General features: G+C 43.3%; 1 protein-coding gene across 2 annotated transcripts in view; it reads left to right on the top strand.

Annotated features, from left to right (window-relative positions):
- Positions 1-342: 342 nt before the first annotated feature.
- The window catches only part of LOC514658 (sulfotransferase 2A1), a 28,881-nt gene continuing 16,946 nt past the window's right edge, over positions 343-12,277 (top strand). Inside the window, exon 1 of one of the 2 annotated variants that reach the window (XM_005219462.5) lies at positions 343-524. In XM_005219462.5, coding sequence (XP_005219519.1) covers positions 434-524 — 91 coding nt within the window. In that variant the 5' untranslated portion in view covers positions 343-433. Of the gene's footprint in view, positions 525-11,193; positions 11,458-12,277 lie in introns of those variants that run through there. The other variant, XM_002695189.6, reaches the window with a different exon arrangement.

Below are 12,277 nucleotides of genomic sequence, written 5' to 3'. Positions count from 1 at the left end.
CACGGCAATGAAGACTCACAGCAGCCAAAAAAATAAATACATAAAATTTTAAAAACAACACTTATCAAAGTGATTCATTAAAAAAAATAATAAACTAAAATATATTTTCTTAATTCACCATATGTCTGCACCCTCCATCTTGTTACTAAACTCCTGGTTTCCTCCCATGATGTCAAACTCAGGTTAATCCAGAATGTTCCCTGAATGACTTCACGATTGCCCAATATTGTCAGTCTTGTGACCCTTTCTTTTCATCAGTAGGCACAGTCCTCAGTGAACTGGGAAAGATTAATGATTGTTTGATGTTGATTATAAAATGGATCTCCCAGTCCAACAGTGACTACGCTGAGGCTGAAACACCCACAAGAGATACAAAGATCTCATTGTCGTGACAGGAGAGTGTGTGTGGTTTGAAAGGATACCCTTCCCGAGCATGGAATTCCCATCTGAACACCTGAGAGAGGTGCAGGAGGATTTTATTATTAAAGATGAGGATGTCTTACTGCTGACTTACCCCCAATCAGGTAAGGAAGCAGGACCAGATGCTGAGAAAGGCTTCCTCATTCATTCAGCAGACAGGCGGAACTTCTGTATGCCGACAATGCGTTGGGGGAATAGAAATGCGCACTGATACCGCTGAAGAGCTGACTCATTGGAAATGACCCTGATGTTGGGAAAGATTGAGGGCAGGAGGAGAAGGGGGCAACAGAGGATGAGATGGTTGGATGGTTTCACTGACCCAATGGACATGAGTTTGAGCAAACTCTGGGGTATAGTTGAGGACAGGGAAGCCTGGCGTGCTGCAGTACATAGGGTCACAAAGAGTCAGACATGATGGAACAACTGAACAGCAACAGCCACTGGCTTTCAGAGAAAAGGATCTAGACAGGCAGTTACACAATAAGCTGAGAGCTCAGAGGGATAACCTAAGGCATCAGGGGAACCCACGGGAGTGAATCACAAGGCAAATTCAGGTGTTTGCAGAGAGGAGTGGAAGGAGATGGCTGGCCAGGGAAGTCTATAGAAGAAATGGGGGAGGGAGGTAATTATTTGAGGTGATGTCTATGTTAATTAGTTTGATTGTGGTGGTCATTTCACAATGTGGTGTTATTGTTTAGTCGATAAGTCATATCCAATTCTTTTGGGACCCCATGGACTGCAGCTCACCAGGCTCCTCTGTCTTTGGGATTCCCCAGGCAAGAATACTGGAATGGGTTGTCATTTCCTTCTCCAGCGGATCTTCCCCACCCAGGGATCGAACCTCCTACATTGGCAGGTGGATTCTTCACCACTGAGCCACCGTGAATCCCTCACAATGTGTACATACATCAAATTAACATGTAAAAAAAAAATTAACGTGTATACCTTAAAGATATACATTTTTTCCCAAGAAATTTGATTTTTACCTTTTGATTATTATCACTTATTTTCGGCCATGCTGGATCTCCATGGCTGAGTGGGCTGCTCTCTAGCTGCGGCGGGCAGCTTCTCCTGTTGTGGTGCACAGACTGCAGAGCTGCAGTGGGTGGAGCGTGCAGCTCAGTCACTGTGGTGCACGTGCTTAGTTGCCCTTAGCAGGTGGAATCCTCCTGGACCAAGGATGGGACCCGTGTCCCCTGCATTGGCAGGCAGATTCTTAGCCACCAGGGCAGGCCTACATTCTTTTTCTTTTCTCTTTAAACCATATTTATTTTCCTTGATATTTATATATATCATACTTTAAAAATACATCATATGCATCTGTGTAAAGTATATCTTTATTCTTTTTCTCTTAATATTTCTGCTCTGTATTAAAGAAACCATAAGCTCCCTGCTAGCAAGAACAAGGCTTATCAAGTTACTTGTATAATATAATGGGGCAATGGAGAGTTTAGTATTGCCAGGTTGACCCTACTGCTTTTGAACTGACAATGTTAAATATATACATTTTCATTTGTTAGTTATAATCAATGGGGGAGGGCAGGGAGTAAAACACAATTATCTCAGCGAAAAACAAAAAAGTGGAAGAAATGACATCTATATTGAGATGAAAGAAATGAATGTGAAATTGTTTTGTGAAAAGGGATAGTTTCTGATAAAGGTATCAGCGTGGATTGTGGTCGGGAATTGGAAAAAGCCTGACAAATCCAAGGGACAACAAGGATGTGAATCATATGTCTGTGAGGGGTGGGGTCGTTGAGGGACTGTGATTAGGCAAGAAGGAAGGCTGATGACCTTAGAAGTGGTGTGGTAGGGAAAAATCAAGGGCAATGGGAACATAACGTATCACAGGATTTAATAAATAACCAAACGGTGGAAGTAACCCAAATGTGCGCTGACAGATGAAACAAAATGTAGTAGCTACATATAATAGAACACTATTCAACTTAAAAAGGAATGAGTTCTGACTCAGGCGACAACATGGATAAACTATGAAGACATTACCCTGAGTGAAATAGGTGAGATTCCACACTTATTTCCACATAAATGAGATTCCACACTGTATGATTCCACATAAATGAGGTTATCAGAAACCAAGAGTAGAATAGTTGGTAGAGACTGGCAGGGACTGGAAAGAGGAGCAAATGGAAAGTTGTTACAAATGGGTCCAAAGTTTCGGTTTTGCCAGATGAGAAAGTTCTGGAGGTTGGTTACACAACAGTGTAAATACACTTAGCCCAGCTGAAATGTACTCCTGAAAATGGTTAAGATGGTGCCTTGGATGATCTGTATACTTTATGAGAATTTTTAAGAGTCAGATTGAAATGGCTGACCAGAGAAGGAAATGGCAACCCACTCCAGTCTTCTTGCCTGGAGAATCTCCATGGACAGAGGTGTCTGGTGGGTACAGTCCATGAGGTGGCAAAGAGTTGGACATGACTGAGCGACTAAGCACAGAATGACTGACCATGATTTTCCTTTCTTTATCTAGGAACGAACTGGTTGATGGAAACTGTCTGCCTGATTCATTCTAAGGGGGATCCCAAGTGAATCCAATCTGTGCCCATTTGGGAGCGCTCCCCTTGGGTAGAGCTTGCAGTGGGTATAATCTACTAAAAGATAAGGAAGGCCCACGTTTCATCACTTCTCACCTCTTTGTCCAACTCTTCCCCAGGTCTTTCTTCAAGTCCAAGGCCAAGGTCAGTGCACGTAGTCAAGATAGCCTTGATCAATACTCATTAAACTTTAACTTACCAATGGCACCCCACTCCAGTACTCTTGCCTGGAAAATCCCATGGACGGAGGAGCCTGGTGGGCTGCAGTCCATGGGGTCGTGAAGAGTTGGACACGACTGAGCGACTTCACTTTCACTTTTCACTTTCCTGCATTGGAGAAGGAAATGGCAACCCACTCCAGTGTTCTTGCCTGGAGAATCCCAGGGATGGGGGAGCCTGGTGGCTGCCGTCTATGGGGTCACACAGAGTCAGACATGACTGAAGTGACTTAGCAGCAGCAGCAGCAACCAGTTGAAGATCTGATTGAAATGCAATTGTATTCAGTAGGTATGTGCTAGTCCTGAGATTCTGCTTGTACACACCATAGCCATACTAAGTACAAAGCTACAGATCATTCCAGGGGTTCTATTAACCAAATGTAAACCAGAGACAAAGAGAAACCATAATGCCCAAACCTTAGAAAACCACGTTAAAGCCTAACTAGAATTCATAACTGTATTATACCCTACATAACACTCCTTTGAGAAAGACTGTTCAATCGACCGCACAATTGCACTCATTTCACATGCTAGTAAAGTAATGCTCAAAGTTCTCCAAGCCAGGGGTCAACAGTATGTGAACCGAGGACTTCCCAATGTTCGAGCTGGATTTAGAAAAGGCAGATAAACCAGAGATCAAAGTACCAACATCGATTGGATCATAGGAAAACCAAGAGAATTCCAGGAACACATCTACTTCTGCCTCATGGACTACACTAAAGCCTTTGACTGTGTGGATACAACAAACTGTGAAGTTCTAAAGAGCCTCTTGATGAAAGTGAAAGAGGAGAGTGAAACAGTTGGCTTAAAGCTCAACATTCAGAAAACTAAGATCATGGCATTTGATCCCATCACGTACTGGCAAATAGATGGGGAAACAGTAGAAACAGTGGCTGACTTTCTTTTAGGGGGCTCCAAAATCACTGCAGATGGTGACTGCAGCCATGAAATTAAAAGACGCTTACTCCTTGGAAGGAAAGTTATGACCAATCTAGACAGCATATTAAAAACCAGAGACATTACTTTGCCAACAGAGTTCTGCCTAGTCAAGGCTCTGATTTTTCCAGTAGTCATGTACAGATGTGAGAGTTGGACTATAAAGAAAGCTGAGTGCCAAAGAATTGATGCTTTTGAAATGTGTTGTTGGAGAAGACTCTTGAGAGTCCCTTGGACTGCAAAGAAATTCAAACAGTCCGTCCTAAAGGAGATCAGTCCTGGGTGTTCATCGGAAGGACTGATGCTGAAGCTGAAACTCCAATACTTTGGCCACCTGAGGAGAACTGACTCATTGGAAAAGACCCTGATGCTGGGAAAGATTTAGGGTAGGAGGAGAAGGGGATGACAGAGGATGAGATAGTTGGATGGCATCACCGACTCAATGGACATGAGTTTGGGTGGACTCCGGGAATTGTTGATGGACAGGGAGGCCTGGCGTGCTGCGGTCCATGGGGTCACAAAGAGTTGGACATGACTGAGCAAGTGAATGACTGAAATGAAGTGATGCTTGGAGCTGTTGCAGTATTAGTATTAGTAATAGTAATCTTATCAGTATTAGGACCAGAGTCATACACCAAGGATGGAAAAGCATAAACAGAGAAGGATTCTGGGTCACAGATGATCTCTCAGTATGCTGAACTAGTCTGGGCTGCCCACCTCTAGGTTTCCTCTCACATGAGATAACTAAGTCTCTACTTTTTAAAGTCATTACTACTTGCAGTCAAATGCAATTTCTAAGAGACACACCCTCTTCCCAGTCAAGTAGAAAACCTCAGTTTCTTCATCACTTCCCATAGTTACTCCTCATCACTAATCAATCACCAAGCACTATTGAGTTTACTTCTCTGGGGAAAAAACAAAAAGCCATGATAAACCAGATTTTAGGTTTTACTGGAAACAGGAAAACCACCCAGGTATGTCAGCTATGCACAGTGATACTTTATGGTATTAGTAAATCACATGTGGACTTGGTAGGAAGTTGTAAAAAAAATAGACTCAAGCTGTAAAAGAGTAAATAGCTACAGTTTTTTTTTTTTGCTAGAAAGTGTTAAGGTCCTTTCCAGGACTGATGCTGAAGCTGAAACTCCAATACTGTGGCCACCTGAGGAGAACTGACTCATCTGAAAAGACCCTGATGCTGGGAAAGATTGAAGGGGGAATGAGAAGGGGATGACAGAGGATGAGATGGTCGGATGGTATCATCGAATCAATGGACATGAGTTTGGGTAAACTCCAGGAATTGGTGAGGGACAGGGAGGCCTGGCATGCTACAGTCCATGGGGTCACAAAGAGTCACACATGACTGAGCGACTCAACTGACTGAACTGAACCCTTAAAATACAATTGCTATTATACATTTTCAATGTGGCCAATATGAGAATTCTCTCAGCCCAGTCCTTAAAACCTGGAAGCATTTCATAAATTCTCAGTATGTTAATGATGAAATGGCAAATAAGGACTGGATCTTCCCGAGCAGTTAGGTATTTAAATTCACCCCCATACCTGTGAGTCTAAAGCAAGTTCTTGACCCTTATGCTTAGAAAGAGAGATTTCAGTGACTTCCCTGGTGGTCCAGTGGTTACAACTCTGTGCTTCCAATGCAGGAGTTGTGGGTTAGATCCTTGAGCAGGGAACTAAGATCCCACAGGCTACACAAAGTGGCCACAAAAAAAAAAAAAAAAAAGATTTCTTTAAAAATTAGGTCGGTATAAAAAAAAAGTGTGAGAGATTTCAGTCCATGGTATCTCAATTTCCCTCCAGCTTATTATCACTACATCTATTTATGTAGTTTTTATTTTCATTTTTAATTATCTTCAAACTTAGGGAAATTTTGCAAGAAATACACACAAAATTCTTATACAAACTTCACACAGATTTACCATCATTAATGCTTTTGAACTGTGGTGCTGGAGAAGACTCTTGAGAGCCCCTTGGACTGCAAGGAGATCCAACCAGTCCATCCTAAAGGAGATCAGTCCTGGGTGTTCACTGGAGGGACTGATGTTGAAGCTGAAACTCCAGTACTTTGGCCACCTCGTGCGAAGAGTTGACTCATTGGAAAAGACCCTGATGCTGGGAGGGATCAGGGGCAGGAGGAGAAGGGGACAACAGAGGATGAGATGGCTGGACGGCATCACCGACTTGATGGACATGAGTTTGGGTAAACTCTGGGAGTTGATGATGGACAGCGAGGCCTGGCGTGCTGCGATTCATGGGGTTGCAAAGACTCTGACACTGAATGTTTTGCAACATTTGCTAGATTACGCTTTCATTTCTTTCACTCTAATATACAATATAAACTTTTTCAGCCATTTGACAGTAAGTTACAGAAATCCTTTGCTTTTATCCCTCAAAACTTCAGTGTATGAGATTTGTCTGGTGGCTCAGTGGTTAAGAATCCACCTGTCAATGCAGGAGACAGGGTTCCTCCCTGGTCTGGGAAGATCCCATATGTCCCAGAGCAACTAAGCCCATGCGCCACGACTTTTGAGCCAGCGCTCCAGAGCCCGAGAGCCACAACTACTGAAGCCCTCGGGCCCTAGAGCCCGTGCTCCGCAACAAGAGAAGCCACAGCAAGGAGAAACCTGCTCACCACAACTAGAGAAAAAGCCTGGGCAGCAACTAAGACCCAGCAGAGTTAAAAATAAACAAATACAACTATTTTTAAAAATTTTTATATTTTCTAAGATCAAGAATATTTCCTTTATAAACACAAAAATGACAGAAATCAGGGAAATTAGTACTGATGCAATGTTATTATCTAATCCACAGTGTGCATTCAAATGTGGTCAACTGTCCCAATAATAAAATAATAGCATTTTCTGTGTTTAGGAATCAATCCAGGATTTAGTTTACATTCTCCCTTCTAATTTCTTTGGACCATATTTTAGTTTTTCTTTTATTATGGTTGTTTTAAAATAACAATTTGATAATTTGAATGGTTCAGTTCAGTTCAGTCACTCAGTCGTGTCCAACTCTTTGCGACCCCATGAATCGCAGCACGCCAGGCCTCCCTGTCCATCACCAACTCCTGGAGTTCACTCAGACTCACATCCATCGAGTCAGTGATGCCATCCAGCCATCCCATCCTCTGACGTCCCCTTCTCCTCCACCCCCAATTTGAATGGTACCAGACAATCATTCGGAGAAGGCAATAGCACCCCACTCCAGTACTCTTGCCTGGAAAATCCCATGGGTGGAGGAGCCTGGTAGGCTGCAGTCCATGAGGTCGCTAAGAGTGGGACACCACTGAGAGACTTCACTTTGGCTTTTTACTTAAATGCATTGGAGAAGGAAATGGCAACCCAATCCAGTATTCTTGCCTGGAGAATCCCGGGGACGAGGGAGCCTGGTGGGCTGCCGTCTATGGGGTCGCAGAGTTGGACACGACTGAAGCGATTTAGCAGCAGCAGACAATTATTTTTTAAAGATTCCTCAATTAGAGTTTACAGGAGATGTTCTCATTAATATCTTCAGGTCTAGACTTCATCTTTTAAATATGCCCACATAAAAGGAAGGAAGGTAAGGACTTCCTTGGCAGTCCAGTGGTTAAGACTCTGAGCTTCCAAAGCAAGGGGTATGGGTTCAATCTCTGATCAGAGAACTAAGCTCCCACATGCCATTAGGCCTGGCCAGAAAAAAATTAAAAAAAAAAAAAAAAAGGAAGAAGGTGAGAGTAAATTTACCATGGGGAAATCTCAGTTCAGTTCAGTTCATTTCAGTCGCTCAGTCATGTCGGACACTTTGTGACCCCATGAATTGCAGCATGCCAGGCCTCCCTGTCCATCACCAACTCCCAGAATTCACTCAAACTCACATCCATCGAGTCGGTGATGCCATCCAGCCATCTCATCCTCTATCATCTCCTTCTCCTCCTGCCCCTTATCCCTCCCAGCATCAGAGTCTTTTCCAATGAGTCAACTCTTCGCATGAGGTGGCCAAAGTACTGGAGTTTCAGCTTTAGCATCATTCCTTCCAAAGAATACCCAGGACTGATCTCCTTTAGAATGGACTGGTTGGATCTCCTTTAGAATGGACTGGTTGGATCTCCTTGCAGTCCAAGGGACTCTCAAGAGTCTTCTCTAACACTACAGTTCAAAGGCATCAATTCTTTGGCACTCAGCTTTCTTCACAGTTCAACTCTCACATCCATACATGACCACTGGAAAAACCATAGCCTTGACTAGATGGACCTTTGTTGGCAAAGTAATGTCTCTGCTTTTCAATATGCTATCTACATTGGTCATAACTTTCCTTCCAAGGAGTAAGCGTCTTTTAATTTCATGGCTGCAATCACCATCTGCAGTGATTTGGGAGCCCAGAAAAATAAAGTCTGACACTGTTTCCACTGTTTCCCCATCTATTTCCCATGAAGTGATGGGACCAGATGCCATGATCTTCGTTTTCTGAATGTTGAGCTTTAAGCCAACTTTTTCACTCTCCTCTTTCACTTTCATCAAGAGGCGGTTTAGTTCCTCTTCACTTTCTGCCATAGGGTGGTGTCATCTGCATATCTGAGGTTATTGATATTTCTTCTGGCAATCTTAATTCCAGCTTGTGCTTCTTCCAGCCCAGCGTTTCTCATGATGTACTCTGCATAGAAGTTAAATAAGCAGGGTGACAATATACAGCCTTGACATACTCCTTTTCCTATTTGGAACCAGTCTGTTGCTCCATGTCCAGTTCTAATTGTTGCTTCTGACCTGCATATAGGTTTCTCAAGAGGCAGGTCAGGTGGTCTGGTATTCCCCTCTCTTTCAGAATTTTCCACAGTTTATCGTGATCCACACAGTCGAAGGTTTTGGCATAGTCAATAAAGCAGAAATAGATGTTTTTCTGGAACTCTCTTGCTTTTTCGATGATCCAGCGGATGTTGGCAATTTGATCTCTGGTTCCTCTGCCTTTTCTAAAACCAGCTTGAACATCTGGAAGTTCACGGTTCACGTACTGCTGAAGCCTGGCTTGGAGAATTTTGGACATTACTTTACTAGCGTGTGAGAGGAGTGCAATTGTGTGGTAATTTGAGCATTCTTTGGCATTGCCTTTCTTTGGGATTGGAATGAAAACTGACCTTTTCCAGTTCTGTGGCCACTGCTGAGTTTTCCAAATTTGCTGGCATATTGAGTGCAGCACTTTCACAGCATCGTCTTTCAGGATTTGAAATAGCTCAACTGGAATTCTATCACCTCCACTAGCTTTGTTCGTAGTGATGCTTTCTAAGGCCCACTTGACTTCATATTCCAGGATGTCTGGCTCTAGGTGAGTGATCACACCATTGTGATTATCTTGGTCGTGAAGATCTTTTTTGTACAGTTCTTCTGTGTATTCTTGCCACCTCTTCTTAATATCTTCTGCTTCTGTTAGGTCCATACCATTTCTGTCCTTTATCGAGCATATCTTTGCATGAAATCTTCCCTTGGTATCTTTAATTTCCTTGAAGAGATCTCTAGTCCTTCCCATTCTGTTGTTTTCCTCTATTTCTTTGCATTGATCGCTGAGGAAGGCTTTCTTATCTCTCCTTGCTATTCTTTGGAACTCTGCATTCAGATGCTTATATCTTTTCTTTTCTCCTTTGCTTTTGCCTTCTCTTCTTTTCACAGCTACTTGTAAGGCCTCCTCAGACAGCCATTTTTCTTTTTTGCATTTCTTTTCCATGGGGATGGTCTTGATCCCTGTCTCCTGTACAATGTCACGAACCTCCGTCCATAGTTCATCAGGCACTCTATCTATCAGATCTAGCCCATTAAATCTATTTCTCACTTCCACTGTATAATCATAAAGCTAACAAACATTACTTCTGCCAGGTCATCAAAATCAACATCTAAAATGAGATGTCAGTGAAAGTGAAAGTCACTCAGCCCTGGCTGACTCTTTTGACCCCATGGAGTATAGAGTCCATGGAATTCTCCAGGCCAGAATACTGGAGTGGGTAGCCATTCACTTTTTCAGCGGATCTTCCCAACCCAGGGATCAAACCAAGGTCTCCTGCATTGCAGGTGGATTCTTTATCAACTGAGCTATGAGGGAAAGCCCCATGTGGCTCAGCTGGTAAAGCTCAACCTGCAACGTGGGGACCTGGGTTTGGTCCCTGGGTTGGGAAGATCCCCTGGAGAAGGGGAAAGCTACCCACTCCAGTATTCTGGTCTAGAGAATTCTATGGGATCCCAAAGAGTCGAATATGACTGAGATGTCAGGTTGATAGTAAATACCCTCTAAATGTTGTGACTGTACTAGTATTTTACCTCCATGATCTTCTCTCCAAAACCCAGAAACCCAGTCTATTTGGAGAAAAACATCGGGCACACCCAAAGAGAGCAACCTTCCCCAAAATCCCTGACCAGTAATCCTCAAAACTGTCAAAGTCATCAAAGACAAGGAAAGTCTGAGAAACTGTCGCAGCCAAGAGAGACCTAAGGAGACATGAAGACCCAATGTAATGTAGCATCTGGGATGGGATCTTGGACCAGAGAAAGGATATTATGTAAAAACTAAGGAAGTCCTAATAATGTATGGACTATGAGAAGTCTTTACACTATCTTTACAATTTTCCTATACATCTAAAAGTGTTGAAAAAATATAACAAACCTTATTTAAAATATTTTTTTAGGATTCCCCTGGTGGTCCAGTGGTTAGGATTCTGCCTGCCAATGCAAGGGACTCAGGTTCGATACCCAGTCCGGAAAGTTTCCACGTGCCAATGCACAACTCAGCCCCTGTGCTATATATTCAGTCCAGCTGCCTAGATCCCCACCTTGGCAAAAAGAGAGTAACCTCTGCTTGCTGCAGCTAGGAAAAGCCCACACACACCAATGAAGACCTGGTGCAGCTAATAAATAATAAACTTAAAGATATACATTTTTAATCCACCACATGTCTACATCCTCCATCTTGTTACTAAACTCCCGGTTCCCTCCCATGAAGTCAAACTCAGGTCACACCAGAATGTTCTCTGAATGACTTCACGATTGCCCAATATTATCAATCTTGTGACCCTCTCTTTTTATGGACAGGAACACTCATCAACGACCTGGGAGAGATTAATGATTGTTCGATGTTGACTATAAAATGGATCTCCCAATCCAACAGTGACTATGGCTAAAAGGCTCACAAGAGGTAGAAAGAGCTCATCATTATGACAGGAAAGTGTGTGTGGTTTGAAGGGATACCCTTCCCAAGCCTGGATTACTCACCTGAACTCCTGAGAGAGGTGCAGGAGAGTTTCCTTGTTAAAGACAAAGATGTCTTACTGCTGACTTTCCCCAAATCAGGTAAGGAAGCAGGATCAGATACTGACAGGCTGTGGCTGTGGCCCTCATTCATTCAGTAGACAGGTGGAATGCTTTCTGTATGCCGACAATGCATTAGGGGAATAGAAATGTGCACTGATACAGCTGATGTCCAGAGAAAAGGGTTGAGCCAGGCAGTCACACAGTCAGCTGAGTGCTCAGAGAGGGTAATCAAAGGCATCGGAGGAAACCATGGGAATGAAGCCCAAGGCAGATTCAGCTGTTTGTAGAGAGGAATGGAAGAAGATGGAGAGTGAAGTCTGTAGAGGAAACGGGCTGCTGTTGTTTAGTCACTCAGTCCTGTCCGACTTTTGTGAAACCTCATGAACCATAGCCCACCAGGCTCCTCTGTCCATGGGATTCTCCAGGTAAGAATACTGGAGAGGCTGCCATCTCCTTCTCCAGGGGATCTTCCTGACCCAGGGATTGAATCCTAATCTCTTCTCTCTCCTGCATTGGCAGGTGGATTCTTTACCACTGAGCCACCGGGGAAGCCCTAAAAGTAGTGGAAGGAGGTAATTCTGTGAGATGTATATGTTAATTAGCTTGACAGGGGTAGTCTTTTCACAATGTGACATGTAACAAATGAACATGTACACCTTAAATACACACATTCTTTTTTTAATAGAATTTTGCTTTTTGCTTTTATCATTATGATTTATTTTGGACTGTGTTAGGTCTTCACTGCGTGCGTGGGCCTTCTCCAGTTGCAGTGTAAGGGCTTCTCTAGAGGTAACTTCTCTTGTTGTGGAGCCGGGGTTCTAGGGCTTCAGTAGTTCAGTGACTCATGGCTCAGTAGTTA

Source organism: Bos taurus, chromosome 18 (genome assembly GCF_002263795.3).
Source record: "Bos taurus isolate L1 Dominette 01449 registration number 42190680 breed Hereford chromosome 18, ARS-UCD2.0, whole genome shotgun sequence".
In the NCBI taxonomy this organism is placed as follows: Eukaryota; Metazoa; Chordata; class Mammalia; order Artiodactyla; family Bovidae; genus Bos; species Bos taurus.
Note: the sequence above shows the minus strand (reverse complement) of the source record. Positions and strands in the feature narration are given on the sequence as shown.